General features: G+C 45.7%; 1 protein-coding gene across 7 annotated transcripts in view; it reads left to right on the top strand.

The window, feature by feature from the left end:
• PHKA2 (phosphorylase kinase regulatory subunit alpha 2) overlaps positions 1–27492 on the top strand; it is a 75389-nt gene extending 47897 nt beyond the window's left edge. For 4 of the 7 annotated variants that reach the window (XM_036912862.2, XM_036912864.2, XM_036912860.2 and 1 more), the window contains 20 exons: positions 1140–1274; positions 3899–4008; positions 5139–5283; positions 5540–5618; positions 8435–8598; positions 9366–9539; positions 12582–12670; positions 13656–13789; positions 14194–14350; positions 15096–15175; positions 15380–15458; positions 15554–15683; positions 16271–16372; positions 18619–18737; positions 19478–19507; positions 20956–21009; positions 22823–22993; positions 25396–25449; positions 26114–26314; positions 26849–27492. In XM_036912862.2, the coding sequence (XP_036768757.1) occupies positions 1140–1274; positions 3899–4008; positions 5139–5283; positions 5540–5618; positions 8435–8598; positions 9366–9539; positions 12582–12670; positions 13656–13789; positions 14194–14350; positions 15096–15175; positions 15380–15458; positions 15554–15683; positions 16271–16372; positions 18619–18737; positions 19478–19507; positions 20956–21009; positions 22823–22993; positions 25396–25449; positions 26114–26314; positions 26849–27019 (2378 nt within the window). In that variant the 3' untranslated portion in view covers positions 27020–27492. The remainder of the gene's footprint in view (positions 1–1139; positions 1275–3898; positions 4009–5138; positions 5284–5539; positions 5619–8434; positions 8599–9365; positions 9540–12581; positions 12671–13655; positions 13790–14193; positions 14351–15095; positions 15176–15379; positions 15459–15553; positions 15684–16270; positions 16373–18618; positions 18738–19477; positions 19508–20955; positions 21010–22822; positions 22994–25395; positions 25450–26113; positions 26315–26848) is intronic. The other 3 variants (XM_057496066.1, XM_036912861.2, XM_036912863.2) reach the window with 3 other exon arrangements.
• Positions 27493–27970: the final 478 nt, after the last annotated feature.

Below are 27970 nucleotides of genomic sequence, written 5' to 3'. Positions count from 1 at the left end.
AGCTGACAGCCAGAGGCGCAAACCCTGTTCTGATGTGCGGCTGGGCTGATCCCACCTGACTCCACAGTCTCCGTGCTTAACCAGAGCACATGCTGCTAAGAGATCCCTTAAGTCCATGAGGCTGCTTTTCCAGCTGCAGGCTGGGACACATTGATTGATAGGTCCTGAGCAGCATTTTTTTTAATGTAATAAAACAGAGTAGAGAATAGAGGGTGTGGCCTGGAGGACGGGGAAGTGCAGTTTCAGAAACCTCTCCACGTGTGGTTGCATCAGATGACGAGGCTCTCAGGTCTCGGTCAAACCACTACTCTAAGAGACTTCTTCAGAGAGTGACCGCTGTGTGGCTCTGATGCATGCAGGTCTCTGCACAGTATTAGAAACTTCAGAAGAGACAGATGTTAAGGGAAGCCACCCACCCAGTCCTGCAGGCTGATGTTCGCATTTGTTGGGGGGGCTGGGGGATTGGCTTGCAGTCTCTGTTCAACTACAGCCAGCCAGTTGAACATGCTAGGCTTCCCCTCAGGGCCTTGTTGGGAAGCTTAGATGAGATTATGGATATTAAAATACTTTGAAAAAGCATCCTGTGCTTCCCCACAACAACCAACAACCTACCAGCAGGCCCACTTTCCCTTCTCTTCCAAGGGAAAACCCTCCCCCAGCTTTCCCCTTGGTCAGGGCATCCCCTGCTAGCGCACGCCACCCTGTTGCTCTTTTCTGTCCTTTGAGAGCAGGGACACAGGCTTCTCCTGGCATCTCCTGAGCCAGAGCTCTTTCCACTGCTGATCCCATGTCAAAAGAACACGAGACAGGTCTAGAATGAATGCAGACCCAGAAGGAGGCAAGACATCATTCGAGATGGATAATTTGGCTTGGGACCTGTTGATAGAAATCTCTTCTCAGACTACCTTGTACATTGAGTGTACTTGATACATGTATATATAATTGGTGTTGAGAGGAGGCAAGGTCAGAGAGAATCAGGAAGAATGGAAGGACAAGTACCGTCATTTTCAAAGCCACCCTGGTGCATCGAAAGCATGTTCAAGAGCATACCATAGGCCAGAGATCAGTAATAACGCATATCCATGTGATAAGGCAAGAGCCACAATCTAATGGACATTTTACATTCTTCTTGTTCACAGTTATTGTTCTGGCAGAAAGCAACCACATTAAGGAGTTGTTGAGGAAACATGGGATAAACATCCAGAGTATTGCTGACATTCATCCAATCCGAGTCCAGCCAGGCCGGATTCTTAGTCACATATATGCCAAGCTTGGTAAGTTCGGGGAAACAGCAAGGTGTTTTTGGTGAGGACGCATCTCGGTTCTAGGTTTGGGGTCTGGGAGAGACTATGTGTAAATTGTAAAGAATCGGGCAAAGCACTAAAGCAGGCAGTGTGCCTGTTTCTGTGTGAAGAGGAATGGGTGGACAGGCACGTTTTCCTCGTGCCCATTCAGCAGAGGTTGCCACAGGTTGGCTGTGTGATTTGCCAGATCTGCTGTTAAGTAAGGAACCATCTTTAAATATTTCTCAATTGGAACATTTGTGTCTTGATAATGTTTCTAATTTTTAACTGTAGTCTCAGAAAATGCTCATTCACCCATTAAAATGGGAGGGGGTTTCTCCAAAATCTGACTTTGCTTAGTATTATGGCTCAGTACTAAATAAATTAAAAGTAAACATTAATAAAATCATTTTAATAGTTTTATCCCACATTGAACTGGGTGCTGTTCACATACATGTGTGAAAAGGAGGCGGTTTTTAATTCATCCTTGTCCCATTTTAAGGAAGGATGACAGTATTAGAAAAACCAAACCCCAAAGTGGGTTGTTTAACATAAAAATATGCCCAGTCTTGTAGGATACAAAATTAACACACAGAAATCTGTGGCTTTCCTATACACTAACAATGAACCAATAGAAAGAGAAATCAGGAAAACAATTCCATTCGCAATTGCATCAAAAAGAATAAAATACCTAGGAATAAACCTAACTAAAGAAGTGAAAGACCTATACCCTGAAAACTGTAAGACACTCTTAAGAGAAATTAAAGAGGACACTAAGAAATGGAAACTCATCCCATGCTCTTGGCTAGGAAGAATTAATATTGTCAAAATGGCCATCCTGCCCAAAACAATATACAGATTTGATGCAATCCCTATCAAATTACCAACAGCATTCTTCAACCAACTGGAACAAATAGTTCAAAAATTCATATGGAAACACTAGAGACCCCGAATAGCCAAAGCAGTCCTGAGAAGGAAGAATAAAGTGGGGGGGATCTTGCTCCCCAACCTCAAGCTCTATTACAAAGCCACAGTAATCAAGACAATTTGGTACTGGCACAAGAACAGAGCCACAGACCAGTGGAACAGAATAGAGACTCCAGACATTAACCCAAACATATATGGTCAATTAATATACGATAAAGGAGCCATGGACATACAATGGGGAAATGACAGTCTCTTCAACAGATGGTGCTGGCAAAACTGGACAGCTACATGTAAGAGAATGAAACTGGATCACTGTCTAACCCCATACACAAAAGTAAATTCGAAATGGATCAAAGACCTGAATGTAAGTCATGAAACCATAAAACTCTTAGAAAAAACATAGGCAAAAATCTCTTGTACATAAACATGAGCGACTTCTTCATGAACATCTCTCCCCGGGCAAGGGAAACAAAAGCAAAAATGAAGAAGTGGGACTACATCAAGCTGAAAAGCTTCTGTGCAGCAAAGGACACCATCAATAGAACAAAAAGGTATCCTACAGTATGGAAGAATATATTCATAAATGACAGATCCGATAAGGGCTTGACATCCAAAATATAAAGAGCTTACCTCAACAAACAAAAAGCAAATAATCCAATTAAAAAATGGGCAGAGGAGGTGGACAGACAGTTCTCCAAAGAAGAAATTCAGATGGCCAACAAGACACATGAAAAGATGCTCCACATTGCTAGTTATCAGAGAAATGCAAATTAAAACCACAATGAGATATCACCTCACACCAGTAAGGATGGCTACCATCCAAAAGAAAACAACAAATGTTGACGAGGTTGTGGAGAAAGGGGAACACTCCTACACTGCTGGTGGGAATGTAAAGTAGTTCAACCATGTGGAAAGCAGTATGGAGGTTCCTCAAAAAGCTCAAAATAGACATACCATTTGACCCAGGAATTCCACTTCTAGGAATTTACCCTAAGAATGCAGCACTCCAGTTTGAAAAAGACAGATGCACCCCTATGTTTACCACTGCACTATTTACAATAGCCAAGAAATGGAAGCAACCTAAGTGTCCATCAGTAGATGAATGAATAAAGAAGATGTGGTACATATACACAATGGAATATTATTCAGCCATAAGAAGAAAACAAATTCTACCATTTGCAACAACATGGATGGAGCTAGAGGGTATTATGCTCAGTGAAATAAGCCAGGTGGAGAAAGACAAGTACCAAATGATTTCACTCATATGTGGAGTATAAGAACAAAGAAAAACTGAAGGAACAAAACAGCAGCAGACTCACAGAACCCAAGAATGGACTAACAGTTACCAAAGGGAAAGGGACTGGGGAGAATGGGAGGGAAGGGAGGGATAAGGGGGTATTACGATTAGCATGTATAATGTGGGGGTGGGCATGGGGAGGGCTGTGCAACACAGAGAAGACAAGTAGTGATTCTACAACATCTTACTACGCTGATGGACAGTGACTGTAATGGGGTTTGTGGGGGGGACTTGGTGAAGGGGGGACCCTAGTAAACATAATGTTCTTCATGTAATTATAGATTAATGATAACCAAAAAAAAAAAGATATGCTCAGTCTTAGCCAGAGTCATTTCGAGTAGATGTTACTGTATCTGTTCTAATTCCAGTTTCTCTTTTATTTTTCAAATAGGACGGAATAAGAATATGAAATTAAGCGGGCGACCATATCGGCACATTGGTGTCCTTGGAACATCTAAACTATATGTGATTAGGAATCAAATCTTTACTTTTACACCCCAGGTGAGCAGAATAGGCCAGTAGCAATCCAACAAGCATCCTTCTATGGAGCTCTCTTTTAATCCTCGTGAGCTACTTTGTCCTGGAATGTGCATGCATATGTCCAAATAGAGACGTATAAGATGATTCTTGGTACTTGGTTCAGTTCTTCATTCATAGCCGGTGCTCAGTGAATGTGACTTGAATCGAATTTAATGTGCCATCACTTCCACTTAGGAGTAGTAGTAAAATTCACACCACTTTGTAAACTTCCTAATAACATGTCACCTGACTCTCAGCCCTTTTGTCCCTAATCACAACAGTCCCTAACCCTTGTGTAAGTTGTCGTCATAAGACCCTCTGTGTAACTCACAGCCGGTCTGATTTTTAGGCCCCAACCCCCTAGATGAGATCCTGAATATTGAACTTCCCTTCAGTTTTTGTTTCCAAAGGAAACTAGTCCTGTGGAACCAAAACCAAATGTTTTTCATCCATCTGGGCAACTAGAAAGACCCAACTCTGGGCTCACTTTGTCAATATGGGGCACAGCCTCCCACTCTCAGGGCACACAGCCATGGGGTCATGGATCAGTAGCCCCACATTGCTCTTTTTCACTCTAGCCCATGTTCTTGCTTGAATCTTGTGAATTATTTCCCTTCATAACAAATTTCAGACCAGGCTAGTCCAGAGGCTGAGAGGACAATGTGGTTTTCATCAGTACCAGGCCACAGTGCCTTTAGTTCACATTAAGCAGGTCATCAATCAGGTAAATGCAGTCTGCACACCTCACCTGTGCCCACACTTGGACAGTCGCTCCAAGCCCAGCAGCCCTGGAAGGCGTAGGAATTAAGGAGTTATTGATTTCCTTTCAGAGACAGCGGTGTTGGGCCAGTTGCTTAAATCCCCATCTGAGAGCTGTAAATAGAACTAGCTGTGCACCTTTCCCTTCCACACTAATCTAGCCATGGCTCTTGGGCAGACGACAGATCGATTTATCTGATCACAAGGAAAGTCCCAGGATGGAGCGATTAGAGCCAGGATTGAGCCTTTTCTCTGGAACAAAATGCAAGGATTAGTGCTGCTGTGAATGACAGCTAGTGTTGTGCAGAAGGAAATGAAGGTCAGCTTTTTACCTGGCCTGTTCTGACTTGCAGTTCACCGACCAGCATCACTTCTACCTGGCCCTGGACAACGAGATGATGGTGGAGATGCTGAGGATTGAGCTGGCCTACCTGTGCACCTGCTGGCGGATGACAGGCAGACCCACGCTCACCTTCCCCATCACCCACACCATGCTCAGTAACTCCATGATCTTCATGTGCCTGATTTATGTCCCACTGTTGGTTTGGGCTCTTTTCAAAATGTTTAAAATGAGTTCCATGGACAGAGCTAAGTACTAAAGGGGCTTCTTAGCAATTTGGTTTCTTAGCTCGGGAATCTTCTATGTCATACGTATTTTAATTAGATTGCGTTGATGAAAACATCTCATTTAGTGTGTACCAAAAAAATATACATTCCCAGATTAAACTAATTCATCTTCTTTTTTCTTCCTTAGCAAATGATGGCTTAGACATTCATCCTGCAATTCTTTCCACAATTAGAAAACTGGAGGATGGATATTTTGGAGGAGCTAGGTAATTTGTGTTTTTTAAAAAAATAGAAGTAACATTGACCTTCCTTAAAGTCTTCTGCTTCCCTTCCATTTTTCATGTCAATTGCTGAACATGGAAGCATAGAACTTTAGAATGAAAAGGAAGTTAAACCTTATCTAATCCAGTCACTCGTTTGAAACTGGAATACCTCTAATGCAGCATTCAGGGGGCATCTGTGAAGCCTTTCCAGGCACCAGGAAGCTGGAGCATGAGAGAGGTGAACGTACCAAGCCTCTCTGGAGTTTCATTGTTGGAACCCACAGAGGGAACGCTGTGTCAGTCCCTTGTAAAAGGCGTTGAAGGAAGCATCCAGTGCGTTGGATCTGACAGGCACTGATTAAATGCTCCTTGAGTTGACTTGAGGGTGCTCCCACCATCAGAAAGATTCACAGAATTTTACAAATTCCCTAGTGGCCCTCGGAGCAGAGCATCTGAATACGCCTGCCTAGACCATTGTCCCACATCCTCTGTGGAACGATACTCATTCTGGTTTATGAGCCCACAGCCCAGCAGACGTTCCCAGGTATTACGGCTAAACACCATAAATGATAGGTGCTCACCTCCCAGGAAACTCCTTCCTTTTTGTACTCCTGACTGTCACAAGGTAGAGGTTTTCTCTATAGCCTCTATGCCCTGCTCTCTCAGAATCCCCTGGAATATGCCAGAAGGGCCCCAGGGGAACCTCACTATGCATCTGGCCCAAGTGAGGGGTGGCCTTTCCCAGGCTCAGGAAAGCTTCCATTTGGTTCCTGATGGATGCCAGTTGCTAAAAGTGTTCAAGTTAGCGCTTCCCACATCCTCCCATACCAAGGATCCTGCTGCCATAGTGATTTTTCTTTAATTGTGGTAAAATACACATAAAAGACATCACCTTAGCCATTTCTAAGTGTACAGTTCAGTAATATTAAGTACATTCACATCGTTGCACAACCAATCGCCAAAACTTTTCATCTTGTAAAGCTGAAACTGTTCCTATCAAACACCTATCTCCCTTACCCGCAGCTCCTGGCAGCCATTCAGCTTTCTGTCTCCAGATGTCTCAGCTAAGTGGGCTCACCCAGGATTTGTCTTTTTGTGACTGGCTTATTTTACTTAGCCTGACATCTTCAGGGTTGAGTCTGTATTTCTGAGCTCTGGGGTTGGCACCTCTGCTCAGAGCTTGCTGTAGGTTTTGCTATAGACTTGAAGTGGCCTTCATTCCAAGCTCCTCCTAGCCTCTTTCAGGAGTGTCAGCAAGATGGTCCCCAGCATCTCGCCCTCTACATTTCCTGCACTGGTGCCATAACTGCATCTACCTTCCTACATTTCATCCCCACTTTGGATAAGTTACCACCTGGTATAGGGCATCATAACTGAGAGAAAATACCATATGCCTACAATTAGTTTTTCAAAATAAACTCTTTAATTAAAATCTAATCATTGTCAAAACGATACTATCAGCAGTTAATTGAACACTTGCAGTGTGTTCTTGGTTGCCTTGTATGGATTGTCTTGGTCTTCACTTTGTTACATGGGCTGTAGTCCTGCTTTACAGACAAGGAGCTGGAGGCTCAGAGAGCCCGGGGCACCGGACTGTGCAGAAGCCGTGCGTGAACTCAGAAACCAGACTCTAACCACTGTGCAGAACTGAATGAGGGTTTACAGGAATTGGGAGGGCCTCCTGTTTACAGAGATCCGCAAACAACTCAGAGAACCATGGAAAGAAACAGAAATGCCTAGGCTTCTTCGACTACCTTTCCTGCTAAGTTCTTGATAATCAAAATTGAATCTCATTTTGGCTTTTGCTTTAAGTCTGAGGGTCTTTAAAAAGCTGAACTCACCCTAGATACTGGACTGTCGCCTGGACCTACCTGGGTAGCTTGCTAACGGAGCCTTTTTAAATTACTGCCTTTCTGCCGGGGGGCCTGACTCCCTTCAACATCAGAGAGGAATTTTCCATTGTCTTTTTTTCCATGCTCTTTCTCACTTCCTTCTGTTTCCCAACGTCAGAGCAAAACAATCACTAGAACTGGCCCCCTGGCTCCAGGGGGAAAAGTTTTCAGTTTATTATGGAAGGCTTTTTTTCCCCTCAGGCCGTTTCTTGCCTTGTCCATTTGCCCACTAAGTCAAGTGCCTATGACATCATTTGCACTGCATGCTTGGATTTACTCCTTAAACAGCTACCTCGGCCATTTAAACTGAAGTCATAATCTGCTGGTCCCCCAAGGATCCTGTTGTTTTCTGCCTGCTGACCTAACCTTTTACGAAGCACTCAGTGCCAGCTTCTGTAGCATGGACCTGCAGATCTGGGAGGCCGCTGCCTTTGCAGCAGACCCCGTGCTGCCCAACCAGGCTCCCAACCTGATGTGACAGGGCCACTCTGGGTGTCTGCTCCAATCTGAGGATGGCCCACCCATCACATTCCCTCAAGAGAGAACTTGGTCTCTGAGACGTGCCTCTCGCATCATGTTCCCACACCCGTGTGACTGCTTTGTGTGGCAGGGACTCATAAACAATGGCACAAGTGCACCCAGAGCATCATTGTTGTGGCTTTGTTCTGCTCCATTTGTTTTAGGGCAAAAATTAGCATGATTCAGTTCATTTTGGCTTTTAATATGCTGTGTGCTTCCACTTCACACTTGCTATTGAATTTTCATTTTAATTTCTTGGCTGACTACTTATATGAAGCAATCTGCAGAGTGACATATTTCTTGATTTTGTCAGACGCGCCAACTGGTTGTTGAAAAGTCTCTCGACTCAGTGGAATTTTGTCCACATGCCCTATAGGTGTCGTCTCTAACATAGTGTCTCTTTGGCAGAGTGCAACTAGGGAGCCTCTCGGAATTTCTCACCACATCTTTCTACACGTATCTCACCTTCCTGGATCCAGACTGTGATGAGAAGTTGTTTGATGAGGACAGTGAAGGGAGCTTCAGTCCTGACTCAGACTTGGGAGGATATATAGAGGACACTTATAAACAAGGTAGGGTTTGGAACGCCTTTGCAGGGGCTCACTGAACTTATTTAAAACTTAGCATTGTGATAAAATTGCCCTAAGACTTAAACACAGAAAAGGATTGGTCTTTAACATAACAAAAAGAGGCTTGGAAACTTAAACTTACTAAAATGAATCAAATGCCCATTTTAAAACCTAAACTGCAAAAGTGGGGCTTTTTTTAAACCTAGAGGGACAAAGAGTTTCAGGAATGGGGACTTTTCACAAAACAGATTCTAAAGACAGAAACACACTGCTTGAATTTTCAAAGGAATGATCAAGGTTTGGTTGGATATGAGTGATGAAATTCTATGCATATAACATTTCTTAAACTGAACAAGGTTTTGGGTTGGTGACCTTTTCTTTACTTTTAGATGGTACTTGGAACTGGGGCTGGGGGTTCCATAATGCTTAGGTGGCTCTCGACAAATTAAAAAGATCAGATGTCAGCTACTGGCCCTCTGGTTGTCTTACACACTCAGTTCTTTTTGGGATGATGTAATGTAAACACTATCTTGACCTGTATTTTCTTTTTCTAGGATGAATTTTTTTCAAACAATAACTTTATAAACACATACATTATCTATGGAAATGTCTTTACTCTCTGGGGGTGGGGTGGGGATGGAAATATCTGTATCAAAATGCCTTCCACCGAAGCTGCTCAGTGCTGCATGCTACACACAATCAACATTATACACTTAAAATGTTTCTGCAGCTTGTTTTCATTGGCTTTTTCTTGCCCCATCCAATTACAGAAAGCCAAGATGAACTGGACCAGTATATCAACCACCTCCTGCAAAGCACATCCTTGAAATGCTATCTGCCCCCTCTTTGTAAGAAGACAGAAGACAGCCATGTTTTCAGTGCCATCCACTCCACTCGGGATATACTTTCCATGATGGCAAAAGCAAAGGGTTTGGAAATTCCATGTACAGTATTAACTCTTTTCTGCCTATTAAAATAACTTCCTTTATCAAAGTAATGCATGAACATAATGTAAAAGTCAAAGAATCCTACAAGACAGCCAAATGCAGGTGCTTCCTGCCTCACCCCTCCTCTCCCCACTGCCCCAGTCCTTCTACTTAGAGGCAACCACTTTCAACTCTTAGTTGTTTCTTCTGGCATTTATGTATCTCCATATTTCTAAAATAATACATGTATACTGCTCTCTTTTGATGCACCAGCCTTATTTGGTATCCATTGTCTTTCTCTTAATGTGGGTGGGGAGTTAGCTGTCTTAAATCACCACTCTTGTCCTTTGCTTTCCCTAACGTACCAATGTAGTGTTAAAGTCTAGTCAAATCAGTACTCACTTTATATTATTGTATGTATGCAAATTACTTCCAATTGAGCATTATAATATACCATGATTACATTATCAGTTTTCTTGTTTTCTCTAAAGTTAATAGTTGCCCTGTCTTTGCTGTGCTTCCTTTCTGTAATTTCCAGTGACCTTGCAATTCAAATTTCCACAAAATCAGTCATATCCATACATCAACTTGGTTCCACAGTGGTCCATGAGTCTCCTGTTTGGCTGATTGCTCTAGGCCTGTTGCATACCTGGCATCCTGGGACTTCTCTTTACTGTAATCTCTGGAATCTCCTTTGCTTTTCTCTTCAGTTGGGTTCCCTGTTTCCAGAATCTGGCATGTTCCCCTTTCTCAATTTATTCCTTTGGTGGAGCATATTCTAGAATAGTTTCAATAGATTAAAAAAATGATACAATGAAAGAGGGTACTGTGATGACAGCCCTCAACTTGCTTGTTTCTGAAGTTTGCTGCTCCTTTCAGCCTGTTTGCCTTCCATGTCTAGGATGTATATTTTATCCTGGGATTTTCCTTCACCATCATCTTGGAGTGTTCCTTATCTCCTGTCCTTTTTTCTGTATCTCAACTTTTCCTCTTTCATAGCTTATTTTGGTGGAGGACATCCAGTAGTTGCGTAAGAAACATTGCATATAGGTGGGTAAAACTGTTGAGACCTTGCAGGTCTGAAAATATCTACAAATATTCTATATCCATTTGAGAGTTTGGGTGGGTATAGAATTCAAGATTGAAAATAAGGTTTTCTTCAAAATTTGGATAGCATTGCTATATTGTCTTGCCATCAGTGTTGCTGAGAAATCTTAACCCACTCTTATTTTTGATCCTTCAAGTATAAATTGCTTTTTCTGTTTAAAAGTTTTTAGGATTTTCTCTGTTCCGGGTTTGGGGATTTCAGTGATGTGCCTTGATCCAGGTCTATCTTCATCCACTGTGCTGGGTACTCAGTGGGCCTTTTCAATCTGGCAATGTATGTTTTTCAGTAAAGCTTTTATAAAAAGGTCCTTCACTTATTTCCTTCCCTGCATTTTTTCTGTTCTCTTTTTCTGATACTTGGTGATTCTACTGTTAACCTCCTGGAGAAGTCATTGTTTCTCTTCTGTCTTCCACTTCTCTGTCTTTTGCTCTGTTCTGAGGGCAATTGCTTTAACTTTTTGTTCCATCCCATCAGCTTTTTCCCTTTTGCTTTCTTGTTTTAAATCTTTGTTCTCTGAATTGCATCTGTTCTTGTTTCATGCATGCAATATAATTTCTTACTGCCCTAAGAATATTAGTGGCAGGGCTTTTTGGTTTTGTTTGTTTTTACATTTTCTTCTCCCTAAATGGTTTCCATTTCCCCCAATTTAATTTTTCCTGTTTGTTTTGGTTTCTGTCTTGCACAGTAGAGTCTTTCCTCCATTGTTAAATGTTCCTTGGTTATCTGCTCATGCATAAGAATCTCCAAACACGTAGGCAGGGTCTGTTAGGTTTATGGATGTAAGCTGGGCAGATTTCCCAGAGATAGTCTGCAATCTTCTTTGCTGTCTCCTTTAACTGGTAAGGGTCTGGTTGCCTGGAGCTATACAGTCACTTATTCCCCTGAAGAATGTACCCAGGTCTTCAGAGCCTCCCCACCCTCCTTTGACCCTCTTCAAAGAGAGCCTTTAGTCTTCTTTCAGGGTAAGCAAGGTGGTTACCAAGTTGTGTGGAGTTGAGGAAAGTATCTTGGGAGCTCACTGCTTCTCACACAGCTTCTTCCCAGTCTTCCTCAATTTTGACACCCCCAATGGAACCCCTAGTTCCAGAAGTACATGTTGCAGCAAATTCCTAAGACTTCTGAGGATGCTCTGATGAAAATCTGACTGGTTCTTGGTTTTTTCCTACTGCTGATTTGGGTTTGGCTGCCTTGTGTGTCTGCTAAATCAGTTATTTTTCATCTATCAGCTTTGCCGTTTCTAAAATGTTGCTACTGTTGTCTCCTCTCCTGCTTTTCCCTATTCTTGAGTATATCTTTTTTTAAAAAAATATTATTATTTTCTGTAGTGTTAGTGGGAGTTTGAGAGGAAGTAAAATTAAAGTGTATGGTTAATTCACTAGTGTAAACTGGAGGTCTATAAATGCCTTTTAAAATATGCCTTATCTTTATCTTGAAAACTTTCTATTTTCCTAAGATGATAAAATATAGCCTGGAAGATGGCTTAATAAATAAATACTGATAATATTCAAAGGAGGTTAAACAACAGAAGCTCTAATACCCATCAATGGCAAAGTGAAATATACACTGGACAGGAAGCCAGAATACCTTGATTGTGAGAAAGCCAGTGACCTTGGACAAATGGTCTACCCTCTCTGGTTCTCATCTTTCTCATCTGCAAGGTCAGGCACACTCATATCTAAGGCTCCTTTCAGTCCTAAGGTGCTATGTAATTTTCCCTGAATTCTAGGAGGGAAAAGTGAAATTCAGCTCCTCAAAGCAAGATCTGTGCCCTGCTTTTTTCTTGTCCCCAGATTTAGCACATGATGTGGTACATGATAAATTCTTATTGAAATTAAACTAATCATTTGTCTAGGTGGTTAGTATTTGAGTAAGGAGTAGCTACTGTACCTCTCAAAAGAAGTATCCTATCCTCTTCCTTCCTCAGACGAGCTCTCTATTCTTTTATTTTCCAGTTGTTCCCATGACTTTGCCAACTAAAGTTCTAAGTACCCACCGTAAATCACTGAATCTTGTTGATTCTCCTCAGCCACTCCTAAAACAGGTAGAGTATTTAGAATCATTTTTTTTTCAGTGTATATTATTTGATGCCGGTACAGTCCCAAGAACTCTTTTAAATGATTGAACTCAAAAGAAAGAGCATCTCTCTTGATATCCAGGACTTTTAGAAGTTCTGGGTTTCTATGTGAACCCATCATTTAGTTGTCTGGAATCTGCTGTGTCAGTATGCACACTGAATTTGATGCAAACCTTGTATTTTGCATGTAGCAAAGGCTACTGACTTTCTGCCCATGCATCAAAGTCTGTCACCTTAGAGGAAGAAATAAGTTAGCTCACTAGCTAGCCCTGTCCTGTCTGTGCCAGCCAGCCAAGGCTGGGCTACTTGCAGAGTACAGTACAAAAACAGAAAGGATTCTTCAGGAGAATTAAATCTCACTGTTCCCTGCTGGTTCCCATAATTTGTTATTTTATCCAGAAATCTCCCTTGATTTTATCCTACCTAAGTAGAAAGATTCAGCATCTATTAGAGAATATTTGAACCTTTCCTCAGTTTTAGGGTCTTTAAAACTCACATACTTTTTGAGTTTGTTTCCTTTTAAAAATGAAGTATAACATATAAGATAAAAGTGTATAAAATGTAAGTAGAGAGCTCAGTGAATCATCTCCAAGTGCAATAAGCTGTGTGAATGGCCAGCCCGCGCTCTGTGCCCCTCCCCGCCACTCACTCCCCACTCACTGCTGGCAGGGGTTCTAACACTGGGGCTTTGCTTTCCCTGTTTGTGGACTTAACATAAATAAAACTTACATGTATTTTAACCTGGTCAGTCCCATCTCTCACAAACACTAACACAGCGATTCACTGATGAAAAATAATAAAGTGTAAAATAAAAAGCTACAGAAGATTCACTGAAAACCTAGAGCACAGCACAGCAACAGATTTCCAAGACCAGGTTGATGTGTCGCTTCCTGATCTTCTGAAAGTGTACATGCTTAGCCCCACTCTCTGCTTTTGGCTTCTCTATGGCCAGGTCCCTGAAGATGACTTCCAGTGGCCCAGAGATGACCATGGTGGTGTGGACTGTGAGAAGCTGGTTGAGCAGCTGAAAGACTGTTCAAACCTACAAGACCAAGCAGACATTCTGTACATTCTGTATGTAATAAAGTAAGTTTACAGTCTTCACTAGCTTGAGCTTTCTCCATTCTCCTTAACTCTTTGACCTAGTCTTCTTGGCTTCCGGACAAGCTGGATCATGATGTATTCACCCAGATTACCCAGACTTCCATCGGCTTCTCTGCCTACCAGTCCTGGCCTCCCAGGATGAGAAGGCTGGGTGAGGCCAGGATCTTACCACTTCCTGATGTTAGGCTTCTGTTTCAAAGAGACAGAGGGATGCTTTGGTAACACGCAACCTTCTCTGTGAGACTCAGAGGCCCTGGAGGGCCCCAAGCACTTGGCAGAATGTGCAGTGATTCATTCCCCTCCCTGCCAAGTGAGCTCTGCTGCCATAGAATTTAGCTTTTAAAGGTCCTAGGCCATACGTCTGGGGTTTTCTATCTCTTTGACAGGGGCCCCAGCTGGGACACAAATCTCTCCGGACAGCACGGGGTCACAGTTCACAACCTCCTCAGTGAACTATATGGGAAAGCTGGCTTGAACCAGGAGTGGGGTTTGATTCGCTACATCTCTGGCCTGCTCAGGAAGAAAGTGGAGGTCCTGGCTGAGGTGAGAGTGACTGTGCCCAGACTCGCCATTTGTCATTTCTAGCCCCCAAGTCTCTTCTTATATGAAAGCTGGAGGCGAGCACCTCTTATTTGTAAAGGAAACTGGCTAATACGCAGTTTGAGTGGGCCTTCCTCTCCTGACCTCCCTCTGCTCTTAGAAGATGAACAGAGGAAATGAAATTTAAGTTGATTAGTTTTATTCCTTAGCTGCAGAAAAAGATGTATCAGGAGATGAAATGAAAACCCTGTGGCCTGGCACCCTTAGACAGAGCTTAGTTCTGCGTATCTGCAGTATAGTCATTAATATTTTAACCCTAAGGCCCTGCAAAATCCAGACCCGCTTTCTAAGACATTAAAGTTACATGTTATGGTAAGGCGATGGTATTTATTACATGTGAATAACGGGGAAGCTGTCAATTAACATTGATATTTTAGGTCTCATGGCAGCCCGTCCTGCTTGTGGAATATCAGGGAATCCAGTGGGTTTGCTATAGTGGGTGGGCATTAGCTACCCACTAACAAGCCCTGCAGAGCCAGGCCTGGGCCACATATTGGGGTCACAAAGATCATAGGGACCCAGCTCTGCCTGCCTGGGTTGCTCAGCCTGGGGTCTGTTTATAAATTTTTCAAATAAATGATAACACGGGTCATAAAGTTTGGGGTAAATTTACGATGTTATTGGTGATGACCCTCCCTGCTGGCTTTGCTCACCTCTCTCTTCCTCACTCTTTCTCCTAAATGAGTAGGCCTGCACAGACCTGCTGTCACACCAGAAGCAGCTCACAGTGGGCCTGCCCCCAGAGCCCCGGGAAAAGACCATCTCTGCGTAAGTCTTCAGCCTGGGGGCCTGTAGTTCGTGGGGGACTGTGGGGAAAACATCAGTGTCATCCATTGTTCAGGAGGAGGGTCTTCATAATGGCACTGTCACTCGGGAGCTTCCAGCAGGAAAATAAGGATCTGCCATGGAGGACGAAGAGGCCCCACTCCTAGGCATCTTTCATGGTGTTTCTGTCCTGATGCTCCTTCCTAGGCCCCTTCCACCCGAGGAGCTCACAAAACTCATCTACGAAGCCAGTGGGCAGGACATCAGCATCGCCGTCCTCACCCAGGTCAGCTGGCCAGGGCCTTCTTCAGGTGGCAGTGGCCTCTCTGCCACCCCACCCCCCAGTCTCTAAAACACAGTCTCCACATATATTTGTATTAGGAGATAGTGGTTTACCTGGCGATGTATGTCAGGGCCCAGCCCAGCCTCTTCGTGGAGATGCTCAGACTCCGGATTGGACTGATCATTCAGGTGATGGCCACGGAGCTGGCACGGAGCCTGAACTGCTCAGGTGCGATGCGTGGGCTCCCTGGGGGCTCCTGTGGCTCTCTGCGCCCACCACCCACCCCTACAGAGCTCTGCCCAAGTGTTCCAGGACCAGGGCTTCTGAGCTTTGGAGCATGCTCACGCCTTACCAGGTTCCCTTGTGTAGATGTAACTTCTGCCAAGCGATCCAGCACAGGGTGGTAAATATCCTGTCAGGGTGAATGGGGCACTAGAATGTTCTGCCTTGACATCTAAGTTCCTTACTGTAGTTCCTTATTGTGAGATGTCATACCCTATTTAATAACATCTCTGCAGGGAGAAATCCTATCCATTTAAATATGTAAATTAACTGTATGACTCATTCTAACATCAGGGATCATTACTGTGTGAAAAATCACGTTTCTGAGAGTTAAGAAAACACACAGTTTTAAACAACAGCACTTAGAATCACTAAGGATCAGTACATTTCAACCCTGAAACAGTGGTGAGGAGACCCTAGCAGGAAGACCTGCCACAGCGTCCTTTGCCACTCCCACCCCAAAGCCTATCTGACTCTACCATCAGCCACCACCAGCCCTATATCTGGGATGCTTACAAGATGTTTGTGTTTAGGAGAAGAAGCTTCTGAAAGTTTGATGAACCTCAGCCCTTTCGATATGAAAAATCTCCTTCACCATATTCTCAGTGGAAAAGAGTTTGGCGTTGAAAGAAGCGGTAAGTAAATGCTCATTTTACCTCTACAGGGAGGGGACCAGAGAGGTCCTGACTGGTGTGTCCAGCATCACCTGGAACTGCTTCATTTACATACAAATCGACCTAAGTAATTGCAATTTGGGACATAATGTCTGAGGATAAGGTTACTACTTCACTGAGATGAACAGTCCTAGGTTTAAGGTCCGCACTTGGAGGATTTGTGAGCCCTCGTCAGCTTGCTGGGAAAGCTGTGGCCGCATGTAGGCATGGTATGCACACCGCTGCACCCTGGCCCACCACCTACAAACTCCTGCCATAGGTCCAGGTGCTGTCAACTTGTACACAGGTGTTAGGAGAAGGTGAAGTGACTACAATGTCAGGATTAAAGGGCTGCCTTTTCTGATCACCTGAGTGCCTCCACTTTGATTCAGGTAGAACCGTTCTCATCCAGACCCCCGTTACCTCTTATGGGGCCAGGAGGAGAGCCTTCTACAACCTCGCAGCACCTTCTTGCTGAGTGAGTTACTTCATCCCAATCTTGCTCACTCAGTTTATCTGTACTGGAACCCTGTTTGCAGTGCTAGGAAATATAATCACCCAAGTCCTGGTAGAATTCTGTTCTCAAATGCTCCCTAATTATAATTGAAGCAATTATCATTTCTCCTCCTCATAATAAAGTGAAATGATTTGCAGACACATTTGTGAGTTTATTTCATCAAGCCAAAGAAATGCAGTGTGGGCTGTCATTCTTTTTATTTAATAAGAAGGACATTGGGTACTTCGTACTTTTTCCCCAGAGTACATGCCAGCCGTTAAACAAAGAGGGCATCGTGCAATCAGATGTGTTTTGGTGTTTTTTTTCCTTTCCTGAAGGAGTGCTTGAGATCCTTTTCCAAAAGTAATTTCCTGTTCTTTCAAATGGACAATCATTGAAATGTAAATATAGAAGATAAATATTTAATGTGTTCTGCTCATCAAAATAATTTACATGGTTTGACACAGATAATTACTAAAAATCTGTTATTAGACATGAGGCTATAGATGCTTATAAAACTAGAAGCAGAGTCATGTCACTTGAAAGCCATAAATATGTCTCATTGTAAGCAAGGCCAGAAGAGGTCCTATCTTTTTACATATTAACAGCATTTGTTAATTGCCCTTTGTAATTATTCAACATTTATAAATGAGGAGATTCAGTCTTAGAATTTTGGTTAAATCCTGAGATGTCTGAGATAAATATTCCCAGCCAGTGCCCGCCCCATACAGGCCCCACTGGTACTACTCAGACCCCTTTGGCTTCGGTTTTCCACTTTCCTAGTGTCTGTCCTCCCTGACTAATTATTATATTTCTTTTGTGGGTTCCCCCCTCTCTGCTGCCCTTTAAATGTGGGGTGTCCCCTGGCAGTGCCCTCTACTCCATGGCTTCAGTGGTTGATTGGCTGGAAAGGCAGGGTAGGCAGGAGATACTGGGCAGAAGGAGAGGATATGTCTGCTGGGGAGTGCGGGCAGGACAGGAGGGAGTAACATGTGCAATGCCCAGCACTGTGTAGCTGGCTGGGAGTGAAGAGTGAAGAGGGGCAGGTGGGGCTCAAGTCGGCAAGGCTTTGTGTGCCGCTCGGGATTGTTTGGTTGGGCTTTATTGTGAAGACTGAGCCGGGCCTGGAAGAACTCTGAGCAGGCAGTGACATGATCACACTTGCCTTTTGGAATGACCACTATGACCACAGGGGAGAACCAGTTAGGGGGCCTGGCACAGACAGGTGGGAGTCCGAGGCTCCTACAGCAGGTTGGAAATGAGGTGATGGTAGCAGCACACTGATCCTCGAGCAGCAACATCTTCTCTGCCACTAGCCGTTGGTCAGCTTGTAGTCCCAGGACTTCCCTTTCCAGCCCCAAGGCCCCTTAATTGGGTGGTTTCAGCTTTCTATAAGGAAGATATGCTTTTGGAGAAGTAAAAAATCACTTAGAAAAAAATATCCAATTCATTAAAGGGTTTTATGGCCATTCATTGTTTTCTGCATGTTGCTTAAGCAATGTTCAGTCTCTCATCCGGTTGCTCAGATACATTTTGCACCCATGCTGTGGAGCAGGTACTGTTCCAGGTGCTGGAAACAGCAGCAGCCAGGGCCGATGAGGCCCTCCTCTAATGGCGTTTATATTCAAGCCAGGGAGATAGACTCAGATGAAAATAAGCCCATCACATGCATTCCTCCCGCAGGGTGGATGGTGTACCATTTCTAAGAACCGCTTCTGTGTTTCCCCTCCAGTGCGACCTATCCATTCCTCCACATCCAGCCCTGCCATCTCCATCCACGAGGTGGGGCATACCGGAGTGACCAAAACCGAGAGGAGCGGCATTAGCAGACTGAGAAGCGAGATGAAGCAGGTAAGAGCGTTCACGGTGGCAGTGGTGCTGGGAAGGAAGTGGTTTTCCTACCTAGGCTCACCTCAGAAGGTGGGAGAGACCCAGGACACGCAGGATGCAGCCCGTTCTTTGTAGAGGACATGAGAGCCTTTCTGCCCTTGAATCTGCACATACCCTGTATCCAGCTGTCCCAGAGCTACCCACATGCACCCACACATGTTCATCCTTAACTTTCACGTGTTGTACATTCCAGTAATGCCCTGCCCCATGTTTGCCTCTGTTGCCAAGAAAGACTCTTTCTAGTGGGCCACAGCCATTAAAAAGTAGAGCCATGCAAAAAAGTAACTGTATCATCGCCCCATCAAATGAAATAGAGGAATCTAGAAATGGAATGCTCATGATACATGTGTTTTCCCCCCATCCACAGGTGTCTCTTATTTGTTCACCTCTAATTCCCAATAAATTCTTTCTGAACTGGCCCTATGGAACTAGAAGACAACAACTCTTTAGTCCTAATGTGCCATGTAGTATGCTAGGACTTGACTGTGATCTACAGGAGGAAATAGAGTTTCCTTCTGACCATGACCTGCAGTGAGACATGCACTTGAATTTGCTTGTCCATTTCAAATGATGACTCACTAGGTTGAGTCCATGGGCCACTAACGGCTCCCACTCCACAGCTGAACTACCACCTCACTGGGTTATCTAGAGGGTCAAGAAGCGTCCTTATTGTTGATTTCCTGATGTATTTTTACTTTCAGATGACTAGGCGATTTAGTGCTGATGAACAGGTGAAACATCTGTCTTGTCCTTTCCTGTGTGTGCTTCATGCTCTGTCTGGCTTGAACATGGAGAGCAAGGCTGGGAATATGAGGAGAATGAATGTGCAAAGAATAGTTCTGCCCATCAAACAGGCTTGTGGGGAGGTGACTCTGCAAGCTGTGACAGGCAGCCCCAGGGACAGGCAGAGGGCTGGGCTTGAAAGCAGGAGAAATGACCTTGCCCGTGCCTGTAAAAAAAAAAAAACTCCGTTTATCAAATTTTTGGGTTTTGCAGGATACTTCGTCAAAGAGATGGTCCCGGGCTCTGCTTTGGCAGGAGTGCCTGATGAAAAAAAGGGAATTTAAGTAGGGAAAAGTAAAATGAGGTCATTGATGTTGTCAGTAGGAAGAATACTGCTATTGCTGTCCCCAGATTGCCTGGGGATATTTAACCCTGGCAGGAAAAAAAATGTAAGGACACCATTCTTTTATATTACCCTTGTGACCTACTCCCTTCTCCTCCCTCCAGATAGCTGGAGTCATATTCCTCATAAGTAGTGTCTCAGGACTGAGAGAGCGCAGAGGAACCATATAGCGGCGTGCAGACTCCATGTTGTCCCAGGGTGAAACAGTGCTCTCATGTTTAGTTAGGCTCATTCCAAGTGAGGAACAGACTTTCCAAACATCTTCCTCTGCCAGCCACTTGGTGGCACCGTCCCTCTGGTTACCCACATCCCGATGGGGGCTGCCTGTGGATGAATGTGGGTGGTTCTTTCCATCTCTAATTACTGCCATCCTTGTAGTACATTTTATGGGGATGAAGTGATCACCTTTCTTTTTTGATGGATTTAGTTTCAGTTAGCCAGTACAAGTTTTGTTTTTGGATACTTACATGAAGGAAATACATTATTCTCTGTCCAAAATGTAATACATGCCATAGCATTTTAAATTCTTATTCACTTCTACAAGACCATGGGTACGGGTACTATCCCCCCATGCAAGGGAAGGATACAGTCTAGATTTTTAGATGAGGAAATACCTGTTTGGTCAAAGGGCATCAGCCTGATCTTATTCTTTAACAGCTATTTATTGAGTGCCCATAGGTGCCAGATGCTAGCTGCTGGTATTGGGTATTTTGTTTATCTCTGTAGATTTTCACAACTCTTAAGACAAAAGATTAGCATTTCAGGGCTGTGACTTTGGAAAATGTGTATTAACTGGATGAGGCACCCCCCACATATGACTGGAGAGTGGTAGCATTTCATACCCAGAGATGATTTCCCATGTCTCCGTCACATGGAGCCCAGAGCTCTGCCAGCTGGTCCCTGGGGCTGTTTGCTTGGTAAGAACTTTATATACCTGCATCCTCTGCACCTTCTTTCCTTGGGTTTTTTTCGATGCTGTTCTATGTTCTTCCTCTCTTCTTGCGTCCTTTGGTGTCACTGCATATGACTGAGTGGACTCTTTTTGTTTTGTAGCTCTTTTCTGTGAGCCAGGCCATGTCCAGCAGTGTGCATTCCTCCAAGTCTGCGGTAAACCATGCGTTCCAACCATTGTCCTCACTGCCGCCTCCTTGTTCATGGTGTCTGAATCATCTTGCCCTTCTTGTTCCCACCTCATCCCTAACTCCCAAAGATTGGAGCAGGTCTAAGTGTTTTCATTGACTATCATTATGAGAGTCTAGAAAGAAAGCTGAGTTCTTGAAATGAGTTTTACTGATCCAGGAGCTTCTGGAACCTTCAATGTATTGGTTCTGTGTCATTCTGTTGAGCCACAGTGGCGAACCATTGCCTGCATGTGCTGATTAGCACATGTGCTGATTAGCCCTTTGTACTGATAATGCCCCTCTGCTTGACATGAGGCCCCAGATCAAGTGAAGGACTAGAAAATATTCTAACTGCAGAATCAAGCCTGAATCTTCCTTCTGAAATCAGGAGAAAACCAGCTGAGTCATTGATGAGTGTAGCTCTAATTACTTTTATTTGTATCTAATTGTTGCCATATTTAAATAGCGGTAACGAGCCCAATGGAATAACCCAGACTAACATTTTCAAATAAGATCCAATGAAGTCAAAATGAGCACATAGAGAAAACTGCCTCCTGCCCTGCTAGCATGTTTAACATTTGCATTTGATTTTCAAACCTTGACATTTGATTTTGTACACTGAGAAATAGTAGTGCCAAATAGTCCAGAACAAAGATAATGTGTAAGAATGAGGGCTATTCCTTTCCTGACCTGTAGACCAAGTGGCTAGAATCCTGCACCAGGAAGAAAGCAGGCCCTGAGCTTTGATGCGGGGAGGGCGTGCAGCAAGGCCTCACTCCCACGCTCTGCAAGCCCCACTCAGGCCTAGGCTCTGGGAGCTGCCTCTGCAGTCATGGGCTAGGCTGCGGCTCCGAGGCCCAGCGCTTCCCTCCCAGAGGCCAAAATAAGCCCAGCTTCGGGCAAGGAGGTGAGACAGAGAGGACACCCTCTCCATCTGCTTCAGCAATGCATGCATTCAGCTGGAGGCCGCCACTGCCCCAAATTAGGATAAAGCCCATGCTGACAACAGCAAAGTAGAAACGGGTTGAACAGGCCGGGTGGATATACCATGAACTCAGAGGTCACCGGTACCAGATGTAGATTCCCAGCCTTTACTTTTCGTCTTTGGCTCCAAGTCCTCTCCCACCCACCACCTCTGCCCCAGATTATGTATTGCATTCTCTGTGGCCCCTGCACTGTGGGGAGGTGACCACTTCTCCATGGTCCTGCAGAGCTAAAGTGGGCACTCTGGGCATCTTTCTTCCCAGGCTGTGGCACCTCCGAGGGGCTTACCTGCTCCAAGGGCCTGGTGTCTCTCTCCAAGACCTCCTGTAGTAATGCCAGAGGGCTCTGGTAGTGACAGCTGACCCCCACGGGCACTGCCCACAAGCTAGGCATGCTCCCAGGATTCTACAGCTTCATTCAGTGGGTGCTCACACACAGCGCCCTGCAGCAGGTCCAGCTGTGTCTGCGTTGCACAGATGAGGCCAAGCCCAGGTGCCCAGGTGATACTGACCGACCCAGCTAGTGTTAGTTGGGATTGGCAGCCTGACCCCATAGCCCGCACTGTTATCTGTCAGGTCTGGGTCCTTTGATGCTGAACTGCCTCTTGAGGGCTGGGAGGAGTACACAGGAGTTCAGTAAACAAACCAGTACATGAAAGAGTTCATCCAGCTTCAAGAAACAGCCAAGGTCAAATCAAGGAACCATGTTCCTCACGGGGCAGGTGATGATCTGGCACTCTGACGAGTTCACTGAGCTGTCCTTGATGGCCAGCACTCCCTTGGCCTCTGAAGGCCACATGTTGTCCTGTCTCGCAGAGGTCCAGCACCCCATCCTCACCAACTGGCACGTCATCATCAGACTCAGGTGGGCATCACATTGGCTGGGGAGAGCGGCAAGGCCAGTGGCTGCGCAGGAGAAGGCTGGATGGGGCCATCAACAGGGTCCCCGTGGGATTCTACCAGAAGGTGTGGAAGATCCTTCAGAAGGTGAGCTTGGTTGCTGGGCGGCAGTCCACACGCCTTGGTGCTGGGACACCGACTCCCAGGGAAATAAATTGCACCCTTCACTCCTTTTGTGAGGCCTGGTGGCACCTACAGGTATCAGGTAGCACGTGGTTGGAGACGAGCAAACAGGTAGCTCCTGAACTTGGATAGCTTACAGTCTGGAACAGGGTTTCTGTACCTCTGTACCACAGATGTTTGAGGCTGAGGATTGGTTTGGGGCTAGCCTGTGTGCTATGCAATGCTAAGCAGTGTCCCTGGCCTCTGCCCACTAGGTGCCAGGAGCACCCCTTCTCCAGTTGTGACAACAAAAAACATTTCCAGACACTACTGTCTTGCCTGAGGGTTTCAGCCCCGGGCAAGTTCACTATGAACTCAGTGACACCAAGAAATGACAATGGGATGTTCTTGGAGTAAAAGGGTTTATACCCAGCGATAGGTTGAGCACTAAAATCACGTCTGCACACAGCAGTCTGCAGGTCCATAATCCACCTCATCTGTGCCTCTGCCCAGAGTACTGAGCAGAGCTCTTTATATAGTGACTCAGTCAGTCATAGCTTATTGCCTACAGGTGTGGAAGCAGTAGCCTTAGCAGGAGGCCATTTCCCTCATCAAGTAGTTTAGGGTCAGGTGAGGATCTTGGCCTTAGGAACTTCCATTTTCCCCACCTTGCCAGATGTCCCCTGGGCAGCAAATAGCCCCTGTTTGAGAACCATGGGCTGGAACTACAGCAAGTTAGATAAGGTGGCAGGCTAGGTTGTGTTGGACCACCTTTGACATATTTTAGGAATGTAGAAAAGGCAGAAGGTGGACAAGAAATGGAGAAGGCAGGGAAAGCTTTGGATGAAAACACTATTACATAGATGACCAGGAACAGCCCACCCAGGCCTTAGCCTGCTGGTGTTCCTGCCTTCCAGCGGCATGATTCAGGAACACCTCCTGTCTGTAGGGCACCATGTCTGGTCCTGAGGACAAACAGAAATGGAGGGCTTCCAGTCTGATCCCAGGTACCAGGTGCCTAGAAGGCACAATCCCTGGGCCACCTCTACAGAACAGAGACCCCCACACCTCCTCTTAGCCAGCTGCCCACTGTGCCTGTGGCCATCAGACAGGGCTGTGTTTCCCTGCTGCCTGGGACTGTTTAAGTATCAGCAGAAGTCATCAGAAGCATATGTGAGGTGACAGCCAGAGACCACACCACAAGCCCCTGAACACAGGAGAGCCTGCCCACGTGCCTGTTGCCAAGGAGAGGTCAGTGGGGGAAGCCATGTCTCTTTGCTCTCCCCACCCACATTCTGTCTCCTGCCTTCATTCGTGTCTCTCCCTGGGCCCCACCAGAGCTTCTCTCTCCTCTTGCACAGAGGAACAGTCTGTCTCAGTTAAAAGCTTCTATGCACCAACAGCCATGGGCAAGACCAATTTTTTCCTATAACTGTTTGTGTTAGCTCATTTCAGTGAGAAGAGAGAAGTAGTCCCAAAAGAGCGCATATCACAACCCCCTTCCCAAAGCCACAACACGTTTCGGCCATGTCATTTCTGCAGCAGAGGCCCCTGGCCCATTAGGGAGCCATTAGCCTCTTTGCTGCAGAGTCCCTATCTTTGCACAGCTGGACTCCTGGTCCCCACGTGGGAGCAGAGCCCTCAGGGCCCACAAAGCCCTCTGGTTCTCCATTCTCTTGTCAGGAGGCAGGAGCATTTGGTGCCACTGTCTTCAGCCCACTGACACCAGGGGTGGGGCAGCTGCTGCCCGCCAAGGCATTGGGAACTAATAGGCAGCCAATCAGATGAGAACAAATTGTTCCTAGAAAATCTCCCTACTCTTCCTGGGGCATCACACACTTCCATCCAGACTGCCACTGGCTCTATACCAAGATGCTTTTATTATGAAAAAGCAGTATTTTGTCTTGAGCCGGCACTTGATATTTATATACATGGGAGTGCATGTCTGTGCATGTGCTCAGGTCTTTTGTGATTGGTGCTTATTATAGAAATCTCAAAAATAGATGCCTGCAAAGGCACAGAAGTATCACTTCGCCAGCAGGAACCATGAAAATTTCCTTTCATATGGCACCAAAGGGGGCCTCTCTGCCGCCAGGACCAGGTTGCCAAGTGAAACGTGGTGCTTCCACAGAGGAGGACCCAGCAGCTCCCTGGGGCACTGTTCGTGCAAGATATGAAAGATGCCTGCTGGTGCCCTAGAATTGTTCCATTGCAAACACAGCCTGTGGGCAGTGAGAACAAGCTCTCTAAAAATAACTCTGACAGTCTGGTGTGTTCCAGCCCCTGTGCAGGTTTCCAGGGCAGTGACTTGAGTGTGTGTGCGCGTGTGTGCAGACTTGCCACATCCTGAATTTGACTAAAGTGTGACATGTGTGTTCTGCCTCCAGTGCCATGGTCTGTCCATCGATGGTTATGTGCTCCCGTCCTCAACGACACGAGAGGTATGACGGGAAAAACCCAGATGCCAGCCTACCACACTGTTCCACCAAGCGCTTTATTTCATGGACCATGACCTCTTTCCCTTTGTTACATATAGAGAGGCCATTTGTAGGTCTGATGTTCTTTTTAACCACTTAACCCTCAAATTTTGCAAGGTTCTTTCCATAGTTATAAGGATCACCTTTTCTCTTTCCCCTCAGAAACAGCATTTCTGACTATCAGGACCCTTAGATTTGCCCCTTAGAGCCCTAAGGAAGGAAAGCAAGCAAAGAGGCACACCACACTGGTTGGAGCCGAGTGCAGCCTCCTCTGGCCCCCACTCCCCTAAGAGCAGCCATCTACCTGGCTTTTCCCCTATGTGTTCTTTTAAAAATGGATTTTTTAGTTTTTACCCTGCCAAAGGCACCATGCTATATGCCACAAGAAGTGGTGAAGAAGAGAAATAAGAGATGGCCACTGCCCCCTGGAAGTCACAGTCCAGTGGGGTGGGTAAAGCAAGCTAGGACAAGGCTGACGGGCCCCCCACAGCAGAGCTCGACCTCCAGCTCCAGGGGTTCCTGCTGGCAGAGTCAGGAGAGTGGCCAGAAGGGGGTATTCAAGCTGAGGCCTGAACACAGTGGGTGCTGGGGTCAGTCCCTGGCTCACTCCTGCCGGTCCCCATGGCAGATGACACCACAGGAGATCAAGTTTGCTGTCCACGTTGAGTCAGTGCTGAACCGCGTGCCCCAGCCCGAATACCGGCAGCTGCTGGTGGAGGCCATCATGGTGCTGACGCTGCTCTCAGACACAGAGATGAACAGCATCGGGGGCATCATCCATGTGGACCAGATAGTGCAGATGGCCAACCAGCTGTTTCTGCAGGACCAGGTGGGTGTGCCCAGGCCCACCCAGTCACCCCACAGCCAAGGTGGGGATAAAGACAGAGGAACCAGTTGGCTAGCATTTATTTCTGCCGAGGCTGGAGATTCTGTATCCACTAGTAAAGAATATTCTCAAAGAAAATATCACAGATGGAGAAAGACACTTCAGTCATTTGGTTAGAAAATGGCCTAGTGGCCACTTGGGAAATCTAAAGGCCTTTGGAGATGGACAGACCTGTTTCAGTGTAGGTTTTAGTGCAAATTCCACCCACCCTTGCTATGTATATGGCCCTGAGTAAACAAACCACTTATGCTGCACCCAAGGTCAAGTTAGGGGAAGCCGTCCTCTCATTAGAGAGTCCGTGTGCACTGCAAACTAGACAGAGATACCCTCCCACCTGCTGTCAGCTCTCCTGCCCTCAGGCTGGGCACTCTTCTCTGCAGGCCGAGGGCCTCTAGCAACCCAGCCTCCGGGTGCAGAGTCGTCACAGGGCTGCTGATGAACTCTGCTCATTCTTTGTCTCTGCCTTTCCTGCTGCAGATATCGGTTGGAGCCACGGAAACCCTGGAGAAAGACCAAGCCACGGGCATTTGCCATTTCTTTTACGACAGTGCTCCGAGTGGGGCTTATGGGACAATGACCTACTTAACGAAGGCAGTGGCCTCTCATTTGCAGGAATTGCTGCCCAATTCAGGCTGCCAGATGCAGTAGGCCTTGGAACTGAATCTGTCACCCGCTAGCTTCACAGGGATGTCCTTCTGTTCAAGATCCCTTGTGCTGTCACATAAGCCTATCCTGTCATAAACAGTGGCAATGAGTGATCTGAAACTAACGTATGTCCAAGCCACAGAGAGAGCGGATGAACCCTCTGCTCCCCCAAGGAGCACCAATAAGAGCATTGACTAGGTTCACTTCACTGGAACGTTTTGTCACAGCCTCTGGCCTCCTGGAGACAGAGGAGGAGTTGAAAATTTGTCTCCTTTGAGCACAGAGTGAACGAGAAGCCAGTTTAAATTGACTTTAGCAGAGTTACTGAAATAGGTTGGATGATCTAGTGATACATCTTGGGAGATGGGAAGATCCTTCCAGCAGCAACAGCTAGATGAGTAGACCTTGACAAGGGAAACTTAACAATGCAGTCTGTCTGTGGACCAAACTGTTTACCAAATAGAACAACTCTGGGAGTTTGGTTTTCTTGTGCCTTTCTTTCTCTCTTGGCCTCTTGTTGTTTTAGTGGCATAGCTACCTTTGAGTGACATAATTCTCTCACCAAGATTTAGAAAATTGCTCCCAGCTATCTTTAGCTTATGGTCTTCAAGAATTTTTATCCAGGCTGCTCATGACTTAGGGGTTTCTCCTGCCTTATAAAAAAATACCCCATCTTCCAGAATCTAGCAAAAAAGGCAACAGGAGGAGCCAACCCTTCTTATAGCTGGGCCAACTGTTGTCATAGACTGGGGCAGGCAGGGAGTCCCTCTGGACAGCCTGGCACCACGCCCCCCCAGCCCCCTGGCAGGCGAGCTGTACTTCCCCTGTGCTCGTGGCACGAGAGGAGCATGCCCTGGAAGTTGGTCGTGTGCGCCTGCAGAAATGCTGCTTCCCTCTTACAGTAGAGGCAGGCTGGGGGCTCGGTCCCTTGTAATCGAAGTGCAGTCACCTGAC

This window comes from Manis pentadactyla, chromosome X, assembly GCF_030020395.1.
Source record: "Manis pentadactyla isolate mManPen7 chromosome X, mManPen7.hap1, whole genome shotgun sequence".
Classification (NCBI taxonomy): domain Eukaryota; kingdom Metazoa; phylum Chordata; class Mammalia; order Pholidota; family Manidae; genus Manis; species Manis pentadactyla.
This window is presented reverse-complemented; position numbering and strand designations above follow the sequence as displayed.